The sequence below is a fragment of the Pseudorca crassidens genome, chromosome 19 (assembly GCF_039906515.1).
Source record: "Pseudorca crassidens isolate mPseCra1 chromosome 19, mPseCra1.hap1, whole genome shotgun sequence".
Classification (NCBI taxonomy): domain Eukaryota; kingdom Metazoa; phylum Chordata; class Mammalia; order Artiodactyla; family Delphinidae; genus Pseudorca; species Pseudorca crassidens.
The window spans coordinates 15,003,068-15,025,340 of NC_090314.1; the positions used below are offsets into that span (position 1 = coordinate 15,003,068).

General features: G+C 52.5%; 1 protein-coding gene, 1 long non-coding RNA gene and 1 other non-coding gene across 7 annotated transcripts; 1 reads left to right on the forward strand and 2 right to left on the reverse strand.

Annotated features, from left to right (window-relative positions):
- Window positions 1-854: 854 nt before the first annotated feature.
- LOC137213047 (uncharacterized) lies at window positions 855-19,751 on the reverse strand. 5 transcript variants are annotated; one of them, XR_010937757.1, is made up of 4 exons: window positions 17,572-19,374; window positions 17,331-17,454; window positions 12,494-12,590; window positions 855-2,008 (listed from the first exon to the last, which is right to left on the reverse strand). It is a non-coding gene; the product is annotated as an uncharacterized lncRNA (long non-coding RNA). The 5 variants fall into 5 exon arrangements; XR_010937755.1 differs by lacking the exons at window positions 855-2,008; window positions 17,572-19,374 and adding an exon at window positions 19,629-19,751 and having other exon boundaries at window positions 5,770-12,590; XR_010937756.1 differs by lacking the exon at window positions 855-2,008 and having other exon boundaries at window positions 5,770-12,590; window positions 18,435-19,374.
- Window positions 3,548-22,243, forward strand: CCDC92B (coiled-coil domain containing 92B). The gene is made up of 4 exons (XM_067717370.1): window positions 3,548-4,075; window positions 12,511-12,663; window positions 17,004-17,051; window positions 19,390-22,243. The coding sequence occupies exons 2-4, from the start codon at window positions 12,534-12,536 to the stop codon at window positions 19,983-19,985; spliced, it is 774 nt and encodes a 257-aa protein (XP_067573471.1). The 5' UTR covers window positions 3,548-4,075; window positions 12,511-12,533; the 3' UTR covers window positions 19,986-22,243.
- On the reverse strand, window positions 5,565-5,637 carry TRNAA-UGC (transfer RNA alanine (anticodon UGC)). The gene has a single exon. It is a non-coding gene; the product is annotated as a tRNA-Ala (tRNA).
- Window positions 22,244-22,273: the final 30 nt, after the last annotated feature.

Consider the following 22,273-nt stretch of genomic DNA (forward strand, 5'->3'; position numbering starts at 1 on the left):
CCCCTTAACTTCTGGCTTCTGATTGGGACTGGCTTGAGGAGGCGCCAGCAGAGATGGGGAGGAAAGAGGAGAGTGAGGCTGGGATATTTATTCCTCAGCTCCCTCCCAGGTCCCTGTGGGTCAGATGCTTCATTTTAAGGAAAGCCACAGCTCCTGCCAGGTAGCCCTCTCCCCATACCCATCCTTTCTGAATTCTCATAACTGCCTTCCTGTCCCTCCAGGCCTAGGGATGGTAACATCTCTGCCTATCCTTTGTTCTTAAACTCTGCCCCACAACCTTGTAGATAGTGCCTTAACTCTCTTCAAATGATTCACATTTTAAATGTGCTGTCTGTTCCCTGCCAGGACACCGACCAATGCAGAGCTGTTACCACTGTGGGTGCCTTCTGCCACTGCTGGAGTCAACTCCTCTCTGAGGGGCCTGATGAAGCCCACCTCTGGCTTTTTTTTTTTAAGCCACTGATTTTATTTTATTTATTTATTTGGTTGCACCGGGTCTTAGTTGTTACACACGGGCTCCTTAGTTGTGGCATGCAAACTCTTAGTTGCGGCATGCATGTGGGATCTAGTTCCCTGACCAGGGATCGAGCCCCGGCCCACTGCATTGGGAGCACGGAGTCTTAACCACTGTGCCACTAGGGAAGTCCCCCACCTCTGGCCTCGATCGGGCTGGAGTTTGAATCCTGGCTCTGCTGCTTACAATCTGGGTGGTATCAAACTTAACCTCTCTTGAGCCTCCTTTTCCCCACCTACAAATGGGAATAAACCTTTCCAGTAGGATTTCTCTGAAGTTTCAATGAGATTATGTGGGTAAAGTGCTCAGCTCAAAATAATGTTACTTCTGAGGCCTGATGTACACTTTTTCTACAATTTAGTCTTCTTTGACTTGGTTACAAGTTTAATTTTGAAAATAGAAATATGATTTTTTTAAGTATTTAGTGGATGGCTTGGCATATAGAACATGCTTAATAAGTGTTATCATCAACATCATCATCCGCAATATCATAATCTCCGTGTGTCATAATATGTCTCTGGGTCTCCCCATAATGTCAGGTATAGGACCCTGCAGTCAGCTTTGCTCAGTGTTACTGTCCTCTGTGTGCTGACTGATTGTTAACCCCCTCCAAGGAGGCACCTCAAAGTCTCCTTGCCCAAAACTTAAGCCCTAGCTCTGCTGGTTCATCATTTTCAGTTATTCCTTGGATGCTTTTGGGCACATCTTTTGTTGTCTCACATGTGGATCTTCTTCCTGCAAGTGTCCCACCGACAGCCCTAGGGGCCCAGCTGGGAGCTTGGCCCAGTGCAGGACTCTGTCAGAAGCACTTCTTGTGGCAAGGCTAGAGCCCCCCATGACCAGGCAGGGCCACCCATCAGCTGGAGCTGTTTGCTTCAGCTGGTGAAAAGCCAGAGTCCCAGGATCCATCTTTTTTTTTTTTTTGGCTGTGTCGGGTCTTAGTTGCGGCATATGGGATTTTTCATGTGGTGCGCAGGCTCAGTAGTTGCGATGCGTGGGCTTAGTTGCCCCGCGACATGTGGCATCTTAGTTCCCCGACCAGGGATCGAACCCGCGTTCCCTGCACTGGAAGGCAGATTCTTTTTTTTTTTTTTTTTTTAATTTATTTTTGGCTGCATTGGGTCTTCATTGTTGCTGTGCACGGGCTTTCTCTAGTTGTGGCGAGCGGGGGCCACTCTTTGTTGCGGTGTGCGGGCTGCTCATTGTCGTGGCTTCTCTTGTTGTGGAGCACAGGCTCTAGGCACGCGGGCTTCGGTAGTTCTGTCACACAGGCTCAGTAGCTGTGGCTCGCGGGCTCTAGAGCACAGGGTCAGTAGTTGTGGTGCACAGGCTTAGTTGCTCCGCGGCCTGTGGGATCTTCCCGGACCAGGGCTCGAACCCATGTCCCCTGCATTGGCAGGCGGATTCTTAACTACTGTGCCACCAGGGAAGTCCAGAAGGCAGATTCTTAACCACTGTGCCACCAGGGAAGTCCCTCCAGGATCCATCCTGATACTGATCAAGGAGAAAAACATTTGGGTCCTGGTTATAACAATTCCATCTGCATGCACTTTACAAAACCCTTTCACTCTCACCTCATGACAACACCACAATGATCCTGTTGGCAGAGTAGATGTTGCTTTTCCTTTTTTACTATTTTAAGGAGGAACTGGAGCTCAGAGAGGTTAAGGCTTCCCCAGAATTACCTAACTAGTAAGTAATAGAGCTCAGACCAGAGCCCAGGTTTTCAGGTGCTTCATACCACAAGTCTTCTGGGGATACAAAACATACCTTTCATCCTTCTTACCAATATCTCATGAAATTGAGGGATTGGTTCCTCAGAACTGGTAAATCAATGGTTTATCAGACCCATAGCCCTGCTGGAGACACACACACAATACATGGCCCAGGAATGCTGCCCCAGGAGGGACAGCAAGGGACGAAGAAGCAGGACTGGGCTGGCCTTTCTGCTCCTCTCCCAGGGGTTTCCTCAGGGGAGATGGGGTGAAGAGGAGCTACCTTCAGCACAGCTAGAAGCTAAAGTTACCGCAGGGTGGGATTTGAGTTGCCTTTGAACCCCACTGCCTGTCAAGCCAACTAAGAGAGTAATTGCAATTTTTTGAGAATCTGCCAAGAGCAGCTAAAGCTTTTATCCATTGACGCTCAAGTCCAGTTAAGGTTTGAAAGTTGCCTAGGAAGGACCGGGAGCAAAGGGATCCATAGAGAAAAGGCAGGAGGACCTTTGATGAGTCGTTGGAACCTTCCCTGAGGCCCTCATGCCAAGGTCTCCCAGTTCTGGAGACAAAGGTAGACGATTTCTCTGGCTATTTGGCCCAGGAGGGTAGGGAAGGAAGTATTCGGCTGGCAACAGAGTGGGAAAAGCCAGACCAGCCCTTTAGTCTGAAGCCCCTCAGCCTCTTCCTCCAGTCCCTGAAGGCAGGGATGGAAATGACTCACCCAGAGGGAACTCTGGACCATCTGCCACTCACTCAGTGCCACCTGGTCCCTTGCCATCATAAGCAAGAATGCCTACCGAGCACGCAGCACTGTTGTATGTACTTTACATGCATTATTTCATTTAAACCTCACAACAACCCGAAGATCTTATGAGCGGTGTAGACCATCATTACCCCATTTTACAGATGAGGAGACTGGGGTCCTAGAAGGAGGAAGGTATTGGTAGACCCAGAATTAGAAGCCAAGCAGTCTGGTCCAGAAGCCTCCCATGTACAGTGAAAACGGATCAACACCAATGTTCTGGACTTTAGTTAGGGTTTTAAAAGGATCTTCTCTTGGCTTTTGGGCCCCTCAAATAGAGGGCAAGGGGATGTCTTATTAACTGCTGCCCAGAGAGGTGACGTGACTCACCCAAGGTCACACAGCTAGTGACAGAGCTGAGGCACAGGGTAGATTTTCTGACCCCTGGGCAGCTCACCCCCCAACCCCAACCCTTCCCTGGGCCAGTGGGGGGCACTGTCTCTGGTTTCTACGCCAGGGGGTGGGCAGAGGGGAGGAGCGGATCGCGGCCTGCGGGCCTGGGCGCTGTCCGCGGTGCTGATACGCCCGCCGCGCCCTTGCTCTCCAAGTGGTCGGCGGGTTCCCCGGGTTTCCCTTCCAGCTTCCAGGCAAAGCCGGCTCCGCGAGTTCGGCAGCCCGCCGGGGTCCTTAGGCCTGGCTCCCGGGGCTCCCGGGACTCCCGGGATTCCCCCTCCCCCGACCGCGCTCAGCCAGCCTCCCCTCCCCCCGCCCCGCCCACGGCCCCTCCTCGCCAGTCCCAGGTCCCTCCCCTCCCCCCTTATCTCTCCCGCCCCCCCTTCCCCCCTACTGCTCGTTCGCCAGTTCCGGTCACGTTGCTGGGTGTTTACGCCTGGAGCCCGCCCCGGACCCCCCTCGGCGCCCGGGAGCCCCCCGGAGCCCCGGCCCGACCGCCCCGCAGCCTCGCAGTAGCTGATGGCGCCACAGCCCGGGCGGGTGCTGCGGAACCCCGGGCGCAGCTAGCGCGGGGAAGAACAGCGCCTCCCCCCACCCAGCCCGGCCAGGACTCAGGGCTCCGCTGGCCCGTCGCTCCCTCAGGTCCCGAAGGTGAGGAGGCCGGTGGGCGTGGGGGTGGGCGTCCGGGTGGCCCCGGGTGGGGAACCGCACGACCCGGGCTCCAGCTCCCCCGGGAGGGCTGGCGCGGGGCTGCGCACCACAGCGCGGGAGACGGACAGGACCCGCGGGCTGCTGGCAGAAGTTGTCCTCCGCCGCCCAGACTCGGGTCCTTCCTGGCCCTGGCGAATAGTCCAGAGCGGCCCGAGGTCGAGCCACCGCCACCTCCTGCCACCTCCCACCACGCGTATCTTTCCTTCTGCCTGCCTTCCCCTGCCCTCCCTAGGTACCTCTCTTCGCCGTCCTCCTTCGTCTCCACATCCCCCCCTGCCTTCTCTGGGAGTCATATTCGAGGCATAATCAGGGCAGAACATTAAGACTGAAGGGGGCGGGGGCTCCAGTTTCCCCATACATCCCACTCCCCGTGTCCCTGGATCTTCAGCTCCACTGAGGTCGGGGCTCCTGGGATCTTCAGTAGAGAGGGGGGGCCATAGCCTAGAGGTATTGGGGGATGAGGGGCCCCAGAGTGGAGAAGACCACAAGACCACCAGAGAACTGTGGCTCCACAACTGGCCAAGTGACCCCACCTGGCAGAGAGTCCCAGACATTTGTCAAGGACTGACTTTTTGTTCCCAACGCAAGTCCCCAGGAAAGCCAAGGACTTGGGGAGGTTGTGGGGGGGAGTAATTATTTTTTAATACGTGTACTGACTTGGTCTGGTGAGGCCCTGCCCTCAGGAAGCTTATGGCTTAGAGCCAGGTTTGCACACGCACACACGGGGGGGCATGAACACACACACACAGCATAATATGATACAAGGCAGAATGCCTGGGGAACACAAAGGCAGGAGAGAGTCTTCCCAGCATGGTGGGCCAGGGAAGCCTTCATGGGAAAGGTAGCATCTGAGCAGGGCCTTGAAGGATGGGTCAGGTTTCGGGAGGCAGAGATAGGGTGGGGGATAGTGAGGGGATGTCCACGGCTAGCAGCAAGAGGTAGAATCTGAAAGAGGAGTTCAGACTGCAGATGTGCACTGTGTTTTGATTGTGAAGGGCCTTGAATGCCACGGTGAGCACCCAGTGGAGAGATCCTAGTTGCCAGGCACTGTAGTTGTATATGTTGGGCAAACTACTTAACCTCTCTGAGCCTCTGCTTCCTCATCTATGGGGTGGATATACTAATAGGACCTTCAGTGCAGGGTTGTTGTAAAGATAAATGAGTTAGGAGGTTCCCTGGTGGTTCAGTGGTTAGGACTGGGTGCTCTCACTGCAGAGGGCCCGATTCAATCCCTGGTCAGGGAACTAAGATCCCGCAAACCGCGCAGCCAAAAAAAATAATAAGTAAATAAATAAATGAGTTAATATACATAAAATGCTAAGAGCAGTGCCAGCCATTTATTGTTATTTTATAGGTATTATTACCTGTGCACAGATGGGTTTTTTTCTTTGTTTTTTTTAACTTGGCTGCATGGCTTTCGGGATCTCAGTTCCCCGACCAGGGATCGAACCTGGGCCCCCCGCAGTGCAAGTGCAGAGTTCTAACCACTGGACCGCCAGGGAATTCTGCGGATGATTACTATAAATATTATTACCTGTGCATCCATGTCTGAGAAAGACTTCTTGAGTTCCTGCTCTCCCTCCTACCCCAGGCCTCAGAGTCAGGTAGTGAAGAGGAATAATGACTAAGAAAAGTAAAGAATATATTCATTCATTTATTTATCCATTTATTACCATGCCTGTCTTATCTAATATACCTGCCCTGGCTATAAGAATGATAAACATAAGTTTAACTTTCTCCTTGAAACAAGAATTCATACTTAAAGAATTTTAACAAAATGTGGGTATTTTAATGTTCAGAACAGTGCAAGGATATTTGTTGACTCAATAAATATTTTCAGTCCCAAAGAGACAAGAAACACCAAGAATGAAATTGAAACTGGGACAAGAGAAGCAGTCAGGGGCTGCGCGGTGGCAGACAGTGCAAACTCCACATAAGCGAAAGCAAGAGGCTTCAGTTGTGCTTCATCTCCCAGCCACGGTGTCTGCCTGAGGGAGAGACGGGGGCAGCAGAGACCAAGGGACATGGAACAGACTAAGGAAGGGAGGATGGTTAGCCACTCAAGGAAAATTTGGACTACTTAAGTGGTTTTCAAACTTTTGGTTAGTGGAAGCCCTTTCTCCAATGAATTTGTATGCACAAGCCCACCATATAAAAGAGGAAGAAACACAGCAAAGCTTCCATCCTGTCTTTTGCCCTCAAACCTTTTGGCCACATCTGAGACCCCTTTGCAGAGCTCTGGGGCTCTATGCAGCAAAGTTTGAAAAACACTGATTGCGATGATTCTGAGGGCCCCTCTGAGCCCTGAGTACTATGATTCTGTACTTTCTGTGGTTCTTTCAACCCAAGGAGCTCTAAGAACTGGAGAGGAGAGAGAACTACAGTTTCCTCCTTGCCCAGTCTGTGGTAGATAGATAGCTGGGGAAGGAAGTGGGTACCCATAAGCTCGAGACAAGCAGGAGATGAGGTCATTTTCAGAGATCAGGAGCCCAGGCCTTAGAAAGTCAGAATTGTACCAGGATCACAGAGTTCCTGGGCCTGACACTTTGTCAATGGTTGGGGACCTGAGCACAGAAGGTTTCTCCCACCAGCTTCCCCAAGAAGGAAAAATATCTATAACTTTCAAATAGATGAGAGGCATATCAAAAGTACTTGGAATTAACTCTATAAATTGTGAAGCCTGTGTTACAGGTCCTTTTTATTCTTAATGACACTTTTTTTAAATGAACTTTTTTTTATCAAACTAGAAAATTCAAAGAGAGAACTAGGGACACAAGGAGAAGGTGGGCAGCATAAACAACGCAGGCCCTGAAGTGGTCGGGACAGTGGACAGAGGTGAGGGACCCTTCTCAGCAAGCACTATAATCTGTGAGTTTGGGCATCTCAGGCTGGGTGCAGGGAGAAGACGGCACTGATAGCTCTAACCCTTCATCTGCTGCCACTGGCCTGGACCAAGTCCTCAGGCAGGAGCATTTTCTGAAGTCTGGAGCTTCCGGCACTGCATTTCTATGCAAAAACCTGACGTTTTCCTGGCTCAGGCCTTCTGAAGTGCCTATGATTCCCCAGCTACACAGAGAGATCTGTGTTGTCCCTGGTTCCCCCTTCCCCACTCCATTCCCCGCCCTCCCCCAAACAAACTAAACAATACCGTCTAAGAAAGAATATTTGCCAAGATCGTTTGTGACCCAAATTTCTGCCCCGAGAAGAACAGCCTGCCTAGTTGGAAGCAAATACTCAAGTCCTTCTGGGAAGGCACAGAAACAGCTGGTTGGTTCAGCCTCTCACTGTGGCCAGGGTCCAGTCTCCAGGGCTGTGTGGAAAGGGCTTTTACTCTTCAGAAACATTTGCTTTTCAGCAGCTAGGGACAGACATTTTCTCTCTTCATCCTAAGCATAGGCCCACATGCCTTCATCCTTCGGGTGCGCGCACAGCAGACACATAGATACAAGAGAAGCAGGAACCCTCCCCCAACACACATACACACATGCACACACATCCATGCACTCCTTGAGGCATGCACACAGGCTCAAGTATACGCACAGGTGCAGAGGCACACACATCCCGACACAGATACACAAGAGCACAGACGTAGCTCACCTGTTCCTCCCGAGTTAGGCACCAGTGTACTGACTGCCTGCTTGAAATCTGTTTCTCCTTGTTTGAGGTCTCCTGAGCATGTCAAATCTAACACGTCTCGGGCTGGGACTTCTCTGTAAATCCGCTTCTCCGTCAGTCCGCCCCAGCTTGACAGATTCACTCACTCAGGCATTCTACCCATGTTTACTGAGTGGTTCCTATTTGCCAGATGCTGTGCTAGCTACTAGGGAACAGGGGGAAACAAAACAGAGCCCTTCACCTTGGGTTGCCAACGATCTGGCAGGAGAAACAGATAAGCAGAAATGTAATGTATTCTTGTGGTGATAAGTTCATGGGAAACAAGACAATGCAGATTAAGGGAATGGAGGGTGACAGAGTGTTCCATTTTCTGGTTTCTTGTGTGTTTGTTTTGGCTGTGCCATGCGGCTTGAGGGATCGTAGTTCCCCCATCAGGGAACAAACCTGGGCCCCCAGCAGTAGAAGCACAGTGTCCTGACCACTGGACTGCCAAGGAATTCCCAAGAGTTCTATTTTAAATCAGGCAATCAGAGAAGGGCCCTGGGTCAGAGTCCTGAATGCAGGGAGGGAATGGACCTTGAGGGTATCCTGAAGAAGGACATTCCTGGCAGAGGGAAAGTCTCTGAGGCTACAGTATGCTTGGCAAGTTGAATAAAAAGCCACGAGGCCAGAGCTTCCCTGGTGGCTCAGTGGTTAAGAATCTGCCTGCCAATGCAGGGGACATGGGTTTGATCCCTGGTCCAAAAAGATCCCACATGCTGTGGAGCAACTAAGCCCGTGTGCCACAACTACCGCTCTCCACGACTAGAGAAAGCCCACGAGCAGCAACAAAGACCCAACACAGCCAAACATAAATTTTAAAATAAAGAAAGAAAACAGAAAGGAATCAAAGATGACTCCTAGGTTTTTGGCCTGAGCAACCAAGTGCCCTTTATCAAGATAGCGAACACTGGGCCAGAGCAGGCTTGTAGGAGGGATCATAAGAGTTCAGTATTGAACCTTGTAAGTTTGAGGGACCTATTAGACACCCAAGTGGAGGTATTAGGAGATTTAGTTTAGGGGTCAGCATATAAATAGCATTTACAGCCATTGGATTGGATGAGATCATGGAAGGAATGATTATAGAAGAGATCCAATGTGAAAGAGGTCCAGCATGAAAGATGAAGAAATGGGGAAAGACCCAGCAAAAAGTGCCTTCATACTTGAGTTTCCCAAACTGGAAAACTGGGAGACATCCTGGACATCCCCTTCCCCATCATCATGATCTAATCCAAGCCATCCCCTCATCCTGCCAGTTCTACCCATAAAATACACCTGGAACTTGTCTCCAACTCTACCTCCATCATCCGGTCCAGGCCTTTGTCATCTCTCACCTTAATAACTGCTACATTTTCCCAGCTGACTTCTCCACATCCACTCTGCCCCCTCTCATCTGCCCTCCCCACAACAGCCAGTGATCTTTTAAAAATGCAAATCATATCACGTCCATCTCTTGCTTAAAATCCTTTAATAACTTTCCAATTCATTTAGCATTAGTCCAAAATTCTTAACACAGTTTTAAGTCCCTGTGTGATCTTTCACTTGCTAACCTCACTTCCTGCAACTCTCCGCTAATACCTTACACTTCAACTTCACCAGCAGTGGCAATGTCTCCGTTCCTCAAAAAGACCACATGAAGCACTTAGCGCGAAGCCTGGCACATAGTAGGCACTCAGTAAATGTAAGCTATCATTATTCTACCTCTGGGCCTTCACAGATGCTGTTCCCTGTGTGGAATGCTCTTCCCTTTAGTCTTCTAACTCCTACCCCTCTTCAAGTCTGTATTAGTTTTCTATTGCTGCATAAATTTATCATCTCACAGTTTCCAAGGATCAGAAGTCTGGCACCTTTTACTTGGGTCCTCCACTCAGGGTCTCCTAAGGCTGAAATCAAGGTAGGGCTGCATCCTTCTCTGAAGGTTCAACTAGGGAAAGATCCGTTTCCAAGATACCTTAGGTTGTTGGCAGTATTTACTTCCCTGCAGCTGTAGGACTGGAGTCCCCATTTTCTTGCTAGCTGTCAGTCAGGGACCATTCTCAGCTACTAGAGCCCTCGCTCAGGTTCTTGCCCATGGCTTCCTGCACAGGCTGTCTCACAGCATGGCAGTTTACCCCTTCTAGGCCAGAAGCCAAATTTCTCTCACGCTTCAGATCTCTTCCTATAGCAAGGGCCCTTAGAACCTGGCCCACCCAGAATAATCTTCCTTCTGTTTTTAACTCAAAGTCAACTGATTGGAGACCTTAATTACATCTGTAAAATCCTTCACCTTCGTCATATAACCTAATCAGAGGAATGAAATCTATCATATTCACAGTCCCACCCACACCCAAGGGGAGGGGATAATGTTAGAGGGTGTATATATCAGGGGCTGGGAATCTTGCGGACCACCTTGGAATTCTGCCTGCCACAAGGTCTCAGCCTAAAATCATTTCTTTTTTTTTTTTTTTAATATTTATTTGTTTGCACCAGGTCTTCGTTGCAGCACGTGGGCTCCTTAGTTGCGGCTCATGGGCTCCTTATTTGCGGCACACGGGCTCCTTAGCTGTGGCACGTGAACTCTTAGTTGCGGCATGAATGTGGGATCTAGTTTCCTAACCAGGGATCGAACCCGGGCCCCCTGCATTGGGAGCACGGATTCTTATCCACTAGGCCAACAGGGAAGTCCCTCAGCCTAAAATCATTTCCACAAAGATACCTTCCCTGACCCCAGATCTAAACTAGGTCCCACTTTATATTCTTTCAACGTTACCCTGCAGGTTTCTTTCACAGCACTTATAGATTGTAACTGTAAACTTATTTGTATTATTTGTTTGTTTGATGTACCTGTTTATTTGTTTGATTCTCTTCTCTTGGCCTTGTGAGCTCCATGAGAGCAGAAAGCAGGAATACTGTTTTGTTCATCACTATGTCCCTGTACCCAGCACAGTGGTTGGTAATAGTTGATCATTGAATGAATGAATGATGAACAAATGGACAAATCAGGGCACGGATTAACCTACTCAGACATTAAACAGGGAGGAGAAGGGATGAGGCATTGATTGAGCCAGGTTCTGCGCTAAATGTTCTACAATTTCTAATTTCATTTAACCCTCACAACTATCCTAGGACTGCTCCTGTTAGTAGCCTCATTTTACAGAGAGGGGAAGCAAGGTTTAGAGAGGTTAACTTTCTTGCCCAACGTCACACAGCAGGGAACCGAAAAACCTAGGATTCAAACCCAGGACTGTTTTCAGTGTAAATACTGGGAAACTTCTTTGGATTCAAAAGACTTGGTTGGAGAATTGGATCTGCTGCCACTTACTGACCACGTGAACTGGCACAAGTCACTTCAGCTCTGAGTCTGTTTCTTTGTTTGTGAAATGGAGGTGGTGATACCTACTGAAGAGTGGTTGGCAGAAGTAAGATAATGTGCATAAAGTTCCCTAAATATAGCAGATGGTCAGTAAATGTAACCAGTGATTCCCACAGGCCAAAGGGCCACCCACCCCGCTGCTGAAGTGAAAGTCCATTTGGTTGGATTAGGGAGGCCATACAGGTACAAGGGAAGGGGGGCCCCAAGAGAGGAACCTATGAACGTGAGGTTCTCAGGTGCACCTGCTGGATGTGACCCTACAAATGGAAATCTTGCTTTGCAGAGGCTTACCAGAAAGCCTGTTTCAAGGGGACCATTGCTGAACAGAACAAGCCAGCAACTGGTTTTCCTCTCCTCTGGCCAGGGAATTCCTAGGGCAGGTGGAGGAAGGGCCGTCACAAGCTTTGGGAGTCCCTGGCGGAGAAGGCATGAGCTCTGAGTCCTGGACTCCAGAGGGCTCAGCTTCCGCTGCCCTCTGCCTCCTGTTTTTGCCCTCTGCCTATGCTTTTCCAAGATGCTGATCATCACAGAAGAGACTCACTGGGCAAGGGTCAGGGTCAGAAGAGAGAGCGCTGAAAAGCCAGGCCATCACTAGGATTCAGGGATGCAAGCCTCCCTCTCCCATCACAGTGTCATAAGCTTCTACCATGGACCTACTGCTTAGGTCTCCATATGACCCTCCCCCATTCCTCTTGGAAAAAGGGACTCCACCACCTGCCCTCAGCCCACAGGATCAGTCTTAATAAAACATTCATCAGATCTTCCTCTTCTGTAACATGGAAGAGTCCAGAGCCCTGGGCTGAGGTTAAATCAGAGAAATGGAATTGAACTGGCGGAGGGTTGTGCGCTAACCATCACACTGCCCTGCCAGTTGACGGTCACCCTTGAGCTGGGATGCTTGAGGGGTGGCAGAGCTGCAGAGGCTTCAGCATTCATCCTCTCCACAATTCCCTAATTTTACCCAGGAGAAAACTGAGAGCCTAGAGAGGGAGAGGGCTGGCCCAAAGTCACACAGCTTGTGAAGAAGCAGACGAGAACCCAAATGTCTGTCTCTCTTTACTGACTTTGCTGCCCCATTTGTTTTCCTCTCAGAGATACAGAAGAGGCTAAAGTTACATGGGGGCAAGGGAGTAAAGCCATTTCCCTCTGAGCCTCTGGTTCTTCATCTGTTAAATGGGAATAATTATACTTCCTGCCAACACACCGCTTGTTTATGAAGCTTCAGTGAGTAAATACAAATGACTTCAGTGGCAGAATCATCTGCCTGGTACAACAGGACCCCAGACTGAAGGAGACAATTGAAAGGACCTGAAGGTTGGCAGGGTGGATGGGCCCAGAAGATGTGGGTTCACCTTGTCATCCTCCCCAGGTGGGGCCCAGGCCTGGGTTGCCATGGATACTGTGTCCCTGGAGCATCAGATCCAGAGCGTGCAACGCCACATCAGCTTCCTGAAAAAAGAACAGATGGCCCTGCTGCGAGACCTGCACCTGGAAATCCTGAGGCTGCAGAAACGCTGCTCAGGTGAGGCCTGGAGGGATGGCGGGGGGCGACTGTCATCATCATAAGCACTGTCCCTGATGGGGTGTCCACCGTGAGCCTCTCTGAGCCTCTTAACAATCCTGCCAGGCAGGTGTTCGATCACCCCTTTTTCTTGGTGAGGAAACTGAATCTTAGGGAAGTGAGATACAAAATGTTCATCAAGCACCTCGCAGCCCTAAGAAGCCCTCAGTCTAGCTGGGGAGACACACACACACCAACAGGTAATCTAAAGATACACAAAAGAATGAAGAGGGCTGACAGGAGTTCACGGGCAGGATCATGTCCAGCTTGAGGCGTGGGTGATGGAGGAGGAGACCAGGCATCCCACGCTCCCCAGAGGAGGGAGCACTTCCTCTCCCTGAGAGCTGAGTAAGATTTAGACATGCTGAGATATTACGGGGCAACGAGGGTGGAGAAAGCTTTCCAAATGAAAGGAACAGCATGGCAACATTCAGAAGGTAGGAAACCAAAAGCTCACGAAAAGCTCTATTCGACTGGATAATGCTGTGCTTAAAGCTGCTGGGAAATAACGGTTGCAGACAGATCATGGAAGACTGTGACCAATATCAGGACAGCTAAGAAGTCCTCCTGGGGAGTAGGGAGCCACTGAAGATCTTTGAGCAGAATCATGCTACATTAAGAAACTCAATCCGGGGGACTTCCCTGGTGGTGCAGTGGTTAAGAATCTGCCTGCCAAGGACTTCCCTGGTGGCGCAGTGGTTAAAAATCCACCTGCCAATGCAGGGGACATGGGTTCGAGCCCTGGTCCAAGAAGATCCCACGTGCCACGGAGCAACTAAGCCCGTGCGCCACAACTACTGAGTCTGCGCTCTAGAGCCCGCGAGCCACAGCTAGTGAGCCCACGTGCCACAACTACTAAAGCCCACGCACCTAGAGCCCATGCTCTGCAACAAGAGAAGCCACCGCAATGAGAAGCCCGTGCACCACAACGAAGAGTAGTCCCCACTCTCTGCAACTAGAGAAAGCCAGAACACAGCAACGAAGACCCAACACAGCCAAAAATAAATATAACTTCAAAAAAAAAAAAAAAGAAAGAAACTCAATCCAGCAGTTGTATGGCAGATGAATTGGTGGGAGAAGGAGGCAGGGAGACTAGTGACAGGTCCGGGGGAGAGATGAAGGGGGATGGAAAGGGGAGGACCAGTGGGAGGCAGATTGAAAGAAGGGATCTGGCAACCAATTGGATTTGTAAGCAGGACAGAGGGAGGTGCCAAGGATGATGTAAATCGCATGCCTGACCTCCGCTCTTGCACCTCAAGCCTCAGCTGTGTAGCCTTCTCAGAGGCTGGGCTCTGGCCCAAATGCTCACCCAGGCAGAGTCTTCAAGTGCAGGCTTTAGAGCCAATGATTCGTTCAATGTCTCAGCTGGAACAGCCCAACCTCTTCATTGTACAAATAGGTAAACTGAGGCCCAGAGAGAGAGTCACAATGTTAGTGTCAGAGCCAGGATTAGAACCCAGAGCTCCACACTTCCAGTTGTGATGCCTCTGTTGCTTTCTGCCCATTCTCTCAACATGCTCAGATTTCTACCTCCTTTCCATTCCCTGCTCATGGAAGACTCCCCATTCCCCAGAGGGAAACTGAGGCCCAGAAGGTTCAAGTGACCTGCCTGGCTTCTCACTCTATAGCACGAGAAGCCGGCAGTCCTAACTTTCAGCTCCATATACAGGTTCAGCTGCCATTTGCCAAGACCAGGCTCCCTGCCATCTCCCCCAAAGCCTGGCAGGCAGCAGAGGCCAGCCCAGGGGGCAGGGATGACCCACACCATCTCACCCCTGCCTGATGCTACCTTTTCATTGCAGTAATAACATTAAAGGAAAATTGACATGAGTGAACCCTAAGACCCTGTAGCTCTTCCTCTAATTTCTTTTTGCTTAGCCCTAATTCTAGACACAGGCCAGGATCCCAAGAAAGTGGAAGAGGCAGGAATGGAGATCCCTCAGCCCCCACCACTCTTCTCAGACAAGTGTGGGCCTGCAGCCTCTTGGGTATTGATTCAGGGGATAAAAATAACTCCAGGCTGGCCTGGAGCAGCCACTCTTGGGGCTGAAATGACTGAATAAGGCCCTCCCTCCAAAGGGTGGGGGAGTGAGGAGGAAAAGAGAGCAGGACAAAGGCAATTTTTAAAAAAGAGATTGGGGTTTCCCTGGTGGCACAGTGGTTAAGAATCCACCTGCCAATGCAGGGGTCACGGGTTCGAGCCCTGGTCCAGGAAGATCCCATGTGCCGCGGAGCAACTAAGCCCGTGTGGCACAACTACCGAGCGTGTGTTCTAGGGCCTGCGAGCCACAACTGCTGAAGCCCACGTGCCTAGAGCCCGCGCTCTGCAACAAGAGAAGCCACCGCGATGAGAAGCCCGCGTACCGCAACTAGAGAAAGCCCGCACACAGCAACGAGGACCCAATGCAGCCAAAAATAAATAGATAAATATTTTTTTAAAAAAAAAAGATTAAAGAGGGACCCAGAGGGTGGGAAAAGGATAAGAGTGGGGAGGGGCTGGTGTAGGAAGCAGGAGGGCAGGCCTTTGGGAAGAACCTGCGTGACAACTCAAAATGAAGGGGCTTGAGAGGTGGGTAGATGTGCTCTGGTTGCGGAGGTAGCTTGGATGATAACAAGAGCCGACTCAGCCCAAGACTGAGCCCTTTCTTTCTTTTGTCTCATTTAATCTTAGCAACAGCCCCTTGTGAGGTGGGTGCAACTTCGTTCCCATTTCACAGATGGGGAGACTGAGGCTCAGAGAGGTGCTGTCACTGGCCTGAGGTCACACAGTGTGTCTGACCTCACAGCGCACTCATCTAAACCATGGGGACCCTGGCTGGAAGATGGGCAGGGAGAGTTGATGGATGGGGGAGTGGAGCCCAGCTGGGGTTCTGTCCCCCCACCCCCAACTCTAGTGGTTAAGGGCTAAGGAGAAACAAGCCCACAGGCAGTCAGTGACAGAGCCAGAGTCCCGTGGGCTACATCCCCAAACCTAGTCCTGGGCCCCTTGGGTTACATCACAGGACCTTGGAGGAGGGGCCAAGCTGGCCCCAGGAAGCCCTGGCGGGGTGAAGGCATCAGAGTTCTCCCAGGGACCCCAGGGAGGAGGTTCAGGCTCCGGTCACAGCAAAAGGCCCAGGCACTCCAGGCTGTCTGTCTCCTGGCAACGGTTGGCCTCCCCAGAGAAGGCACCTCCAGAAAAGCCCCTAGTCCCTAGAAGAGCCTGGTGAAGGCAGCAAGGAGGGACAGACAGAGGGCCCACAGGGTGAGTCTCTCTCTGTTGGTGCTACTGGGCAGTGGACCCAGAGATCGGCTACCTTCCCCACCCCCACATTCACACCTTCTCCCTTTGGGCACCAGGTGCAGGTACACCCAGGTGCTCCTGAGCAGATGCCCTCCATCATAGGCAGCTGCGGCTCCTGGGCTCCCTCCTGCCCACCTCCAGCCCCTGAGCTCTGATGGAGTTGGGGGGAGTGGGGAGTGGGCTGGAAAAATGATCAAACCCAGCTGGCTGAGGGATGGGGCATTCTGGGATCTAAGGGTTGGGGACTGGGAAGACAGGCAGGCAGAGGAGGAAACTGCTCCTGCACCAGTGCCCTTGGCGGGGCCCCTTGGCTGCCCCGCCCCACCTGCTCAGCGCCAAGCCGAGCGCCATGCAGGCTTTGCTTCACCAGGTGGCGCTGTCCTCCTTGAAGCTCTTCTCCCCGCCCTGCGGAAAGTGGCGGAACCAGAGCTTAGAAAGGGCAGGGCTAATGTTCAGAAAAGAGCACAGGCACAGCAGTACCGGCTGTGACAACAGTGAAACGCACGTGTCCTATTGGTAAATAGCCACTGCCCTGAATCCCCCTTTAGTGTCCCCAAGCAGCCCAGGACACTCCAGCCTTCCCAGACCCACCAATTAAACGGTAAAGAGAATGTGCCCTGGGCAGCAGGGGTCCTCCAGGCTGGCTCTGATTGGTTGGCATGTTAAATATTTGTACATCACCTCTGGGAAGGGGCAAATATTACCCCCCCAGCCCCAAAAGCAAGCCTCAGTCCCACAAGCGTTGAACTAACCCCCAAATCGAGGCCACAAAGCTTACACTGGAAAGATCTCTGGGCTTAGAATCAGCTAGATTGGCTCAGGCTATGCCTCTGACACCTCTCTTTCATCTCTTTCCCTCTCTGGGCTGCAGTAAAATAGCATGGGGGGGGTAGTTTAGATGGTTTCTGAGAATCCTTATCGACACTTTTACTGGGCTGTGATTCCTGATCTCACACACATACTCTTTCTCTCTATCTCTAACATACACACGACTGCCTTTTCTTATCTCTGCCCCCAGAACTGACCCATGACCTGGAAATGAAAGAGGCCCAATCTCACCAACAAGGTAAGAGGACAAGTGGTCACCTTTTCCCCACCACTTAGGACCCAAGCCTTGTCCACCCCTGGTCCAGACTTGGGGACAGCCACTCCTCAGCTTACTGAGTGAGTGCAGGACGTCAGCCTCATTTGCCCACTCAGCTGGGTGACCTTGTGCAATGAACAACCTGCACCACCATACATAGTGCCCTGTATCCCTGTCTCTGTCCAAAGTGGGAAAATGAAAGCAGGAAGGAGATGGTGTCCAGGAAGTCCACATGGCTGACTTCATTCCTTTGTGACCCACCTCCCTAATCCTTCTCATCCTTGCACGAGTGATTCTCACAGTCCGTGTCCACACCCTCCAAGATGCTGAGTGTCAAGATTCAACACGATGACAATATGGGGTCTTTGACTTCAAGGAACATAGTCTAGAGGAGGAGCAAAGAGACACAGGCACATTAGCAAATTCTTCATTTTACAAAAGCATGACTTCTTGCCGTTGTAGAAATTCCACTAAAGTATTTGTTTATAGATTATTACTTCACCTGTAAAATGGGGAGTGGTGTGGGGAGATGGTGTTCAATGAGTATAGAGTTTCAGTTTTGCAAGATGAAAAAATTCTAGAGATCTGTTGCACAACAATGCGAGTATATTAACACTACCGTACACTTAAAAAATGGTTAAGATGGCAAAATTCGTTCCTTGTTTTTTTGCCACAATTAATTTTTTCAAATGGGAGGGGTTGCATTGTTGAGATCTTAATCTCCAGATGATATGATCTCTGAGAACTAGGACTGGGTGTTACCCATCGTCTCTCAGTGCAAAGCACATTACCTGACATGGAGAGGGACTCAGTAAATGCTTGATTTGAAATGAATCACAAAAGTAGTATTTCTTGGCCAGGAGGGTTTTAAGAATGGGCTCCCTGCCATATTGATGTGCTGCTTATAGATCAACAGCTACAGGACCAAGAGTTAGGCGCAGGGAAGGCTGGAAGTTTAAGGTTAAGGTAGAATGCTAGGAGCTCTACTAACTGCTTTGCATATCATGCATAAACATCTAAACACTTATGGCCCTGAACTAATTCTGCCGACTGCTTTAAGTGGCAGTCATGGGCGGCCTCTTTGTGCCTACGTGCTTGGAGGAAGGGGTCACATATCCCAGACACCAGGCAAGAACAGTTCTGTGACAACAGTAGCTTTTACTCCACTTACTGTCCTTCCTCTGAAAGGGCTTTTGGGGTCACTGGGCTCAAGGCACTGCCCCAGTGTCCTGGTTTTTACTTTCTCTCTCAGTGGGCTTGAGAGCTCTCTTTCCTTGTCCTCCTTTTATATGAAAATCACTTGGTGGTTTTCCTGTCCCCTCCAGAGTCACCTTTTACCTACCCTTTGTCACCATTCTCACTCACATGTGCCAGTCCTGGGATACAGACCCTGCTGAAATGGAGTTTATGATCCAGGAGGTAGGGGTCCTCAACCCCGTGGGTACATGAGAATCACCAGGGAAGATTCAAGAAGTACCCTTTCCCAGTACTTGATACTTTGATAGGACCCAGGAAAACTATTTTTTAAAGCTCTCTGGATGGTTCCAGTGTATATCCAGGTTTGAAACCCAATGCAGTGGGCAAAGGCAAACAATAAACAAGTTTAAAAAAAACCCACAAAATGTAATAAATGCTCTTTATGAAGGAAACAAGGTTCGCAGCACACTGACTCCCCTTTTCTGCTCACACTCCCAGTTCTTTCAGTCCCTTGTTCTTGTATGTCTCTCCTGCTACGGGGCTTTTGCACAAGTCCTACCCTCTGTCCGAAGCACCCTTCTCTCCCCTGTTCACTACTTAACTCCTATTCACCTGTCAGATCCTAGCCCAAGTTGCTCTTCGGCTGAGAAGCCTTCCCTGATTAGGTCACAGTCTCCTGTTACAGTCGTGGTATTGGCACGTGTCACAGATGCAACCTCACATTCTTTTGTGGTTATGTACCATACCTCTCCCACTATGCTTGCTGTGAGCTTCGTGAGGAATGTTTTACTATCCACCATACCCACAATGCCTAATACAACGCACAGAGTCAGGGCTCAACAAACAGTCATGGAGTGAATAAATGGTCAGGGAAGGGTTTGCACTTAAACTTAAGGGGCGCACTGAAGAATCAGAGTGCCCAAACAGAAGGCAAGATAGGTGCAAGGGCCTCGAGGAGGAAAGAGGCAGGCCAGCGTCGCAGGCGCGTGGGGAGTGAGGGCGAGCGCCGCAGGACGTGCAGTCGGGGGCGGGGGGGTGCCGGGCTTCGCTCTGAGGATCGGTGAGCTGTGCAGGTAACAGCCAGGCGGGGACCCTCACTCTCCCCTCCCTCTCCCCTACCCAGAGTTGGCGTCCCGGGAGCTGGAGAGCAAGTGCCGCGAGCTGGAGTCACAGCTGGCGGCGCGGGTGGCGGCCAACGCGGAGCTGCGGCGGGAAGTGGCGCAGCGCGAGGCGCTGGTGTCGGCGCTGCGCTGCAGCCTGCGCGCCGAGGAGCGCCGCTTCCTGGAGGAGCTGCGTCGCCGCAGCCACCGAGCCACCGTGCTGGGCACTGAGCTGCAGAAGCACACCGAGGCGGCCGCCTACCTCTCCTACCAGCTGCACGCGGCGCGCCAGAAACTGCAGACTCCGCGCCCAGGCCCCGGCGCCGCCGCCGCCGCCCCCGAGCCCCGGATCCGCCGGCGCGCACAGCGGGCCCGCCGCCCGCCCGCAGCCGAGGCCGCCGCCAAGGGCCCCGGCCGGGACTGGGCCGCCCGGGAGCGCTCGGCCGGCGCCCCGGACGACGCCGATGCCATGCCAGACCCCGCGCTCTTCCTCTACGCCCGGAGGCCCCCGCGGCCCAGTGGCCGCAGCCCGCGCCAGCCGCCTCCCCAGGAGCCCCCTGACCAAGCCACCCCGCCGGCCGCGCCCAGCCCGCCCAGTGCGCCGGCGGACCCGGAGTAAGCGCGGGGCCGGCTGGGAGGGGCGGGGCGGGGAGCGGGGGAAGGCGGGCCCGGGGCCCGACCAGGGACGCAGCTCTGGCCGCGCGGGCGGGTCCCAGGGGCTGAGGCAGCCGGTCCCTCCCCCAGAGAGCGGGCGGAGGCGGCCCCTGCTCCCCCGCCCCTTCGCCCCTCCCAGCCGCCCCCGCCTTTTGTATTTGCCAACAACGCCGAAGCTTTGAGCTCTCCCCTCCCGCCGGGGACCTCCTCCGCGGGGCCCAGCGAATGCATCCTTTTTCTAGGAGAGGACTCACAGTACCGATCTTTATCTGGTCCCCACCCTGCCACTGGGAGGGGAAGGGGAAGGGGCGGGGGTCACGCCCTGCCCCGGGAAAGCTGACAATCATTTGGCGGGAGGGGGAAGCCTGGGCGGCCTACGGAAAGGAACCAGAGTGGCCCTTAGCATCCTTAGGCCTTCCAGCTCCCCGCTGCGGCCTCCCCCAGCCCCCCACGGCTGCCCTTCCCGCCGAGCCTTCCTCCAAGGGGAAGTTCGGGGTGAGGTCTAGAGGCTGGACCTTTACCTTGGAAGCCGCTTCTCCTACCCCCTACCCTGTTGATAGGTCCTTACAGGTGAGCACGGAACACTTTAGAAGTCGCCTTCTCCAGAGCCTCCGATGGGGAAAGTGTGGACTTATTGAAGTTTGAGCTTCTGGAAATTAGCACCCATAGACCCTTAGAGAAGATTACAGAATGGGTTTGTGGCAGATCCTGGGCTAGAGCCGTCTCCAGCTCAGTTCTGCCCCAGGATGCCGACCTAGGTATTGACTCGGGACACGCCAGAGTCGGGCTGCCCCATCAGGCTTATGGAAGGGTTAGAAAGTGCTTTCAGGAGGTAGCTGGGAACCTGAAGGCTGCCCTGGGAGTTTTCCTAGTCCTGTTTATTGGTGCTAATTTTGCCCAGCTTCCTCATTAGCTGGCTGCACCCAGAGGCAGGAAGAAGGGCCCGGCTTCTCGGAAGTGGCAGCTGTTGAGAGAGGTTTGGGTTTGCTGGGGGGAGGGGGGGAGGGAGTGGACAGGTTAGGCCCCAGCCTGGCCCTCTCCAGGAATGCCCCCAATCCTATCAGACCTGACAGTGGTGGGGTGCTTCGTGCCCTCTCTCTAGGTTGGGGAGTGGCAAAAGGAAAGAATACGGCCCACCTCCTAACGCGTTTCTCCCCATCTCCCCGTCACGACCAAAGGCAGGAAGTGAAGCTCCAGTCCAGTTCATTGCCCCCACCCAGTCCGGCCTAGAAAGAAAGACAAATCCCTGGAACCCTGTCCTCTCATGCCATCCCTCCTCTGTTGGTCCTGCATCAAGTCCTAAGTGCCTGTGATGTCTTCCAGGGGCTGCCGTGGGAGGACGTGGGGCAGGGAGAGTCCTTTATCTCACTCACAAGCACCCATCTTGGCAGGTCCTGACCTGGTTGGGGCTGAGCCTTCTGTTTGTCACCCAGGGGTCTGGGAGGTCCCTAGGGTGATGAACCCTTTTTCCGTCACGGCCCCATGAAGAAGAGGGGGAAAGAACCCCAATTATACCCTCTTTCACGGTATATGTTAGAGGGAGCAGGACACCCGTGAGCTCACACATACGCAGCCCCCTCCCAGCTCAGGACTGCTGAGACCACTGAGCAATAACCAGGCCTGGTCTAGGTGTCCGCCACCGAGGCACCCTTGGAACGGACCGTGCTGTCCAGTCTCAGGGGCCACAGTAGTGGCCTAGGGTCCTTGCTTTGCCTGCTCCCACCTCTCCCCTCCCCAGTCTCTGTGGCTGTGCCTCTACCCTCTGTGTCCCCTCAAGTGTGGGCGACCCACCGTACCCCCTCGACCCGTTGCCTTTCCTTTCAGAGCAGGTCTGAGTGAGGAGGCCTCTCTCTGCTCTCGGCTGCTCTCACCTGATGGGGCCTAGAGGATCCTGGGCAGGAGGGAAAGGGGGTCTTTCTGGAGGCAGCCTCATCTTCCACAATCAAACTTTTGGGGTGAACTGGGTGACTTTGTTACACCAATTCTTCTACAGAGATGGTGAAGTACTTTATCCACCCGCCCACCCACTAAAAGCCATAGCTACGCCCACCTGGCCTCCCCCGGCTGTATAGCAATAGCCCTCTTCCTCCTTCCCTCCTGTGTACCCGAGCTGTCTGGCTGGGGGCCCCCAAACCCCCTACCGCACGGATCCTCCCGTGGCCTGCCTGCCTCTCCCCAAGTGACCCCATCAGCACCTCCCACCTCCTGTCCCTCTTCCAGCAATCAGAGATGATGACTCTTAATTGTGAGGTA

Bases quoted from the DNA above. Each gene is read 5' to 3' on its own strand.
- CCDC92B (XM_067717370.1), top strand. From the start codon at position 12,534: ATGGATACTGTGTCCCTGGAGCATCAGATCCAGAGCGTGCAACGCCAC. The intron at 12,664-17,003 runs GTGAGGCCTGGA...CTCTGCCCCCAG, and splicing joins GCTGCAGAAACGCTGCTCAG to AACTGACCCATGACCTGGAA. The intron at 17,052-19,389 runs GTAAGAGGACAA...TCCCCTACCCAG, and splicing joins GGCCCAATCTCACCAACAAG to AGTTGGCGTCCCGGGAGCTG.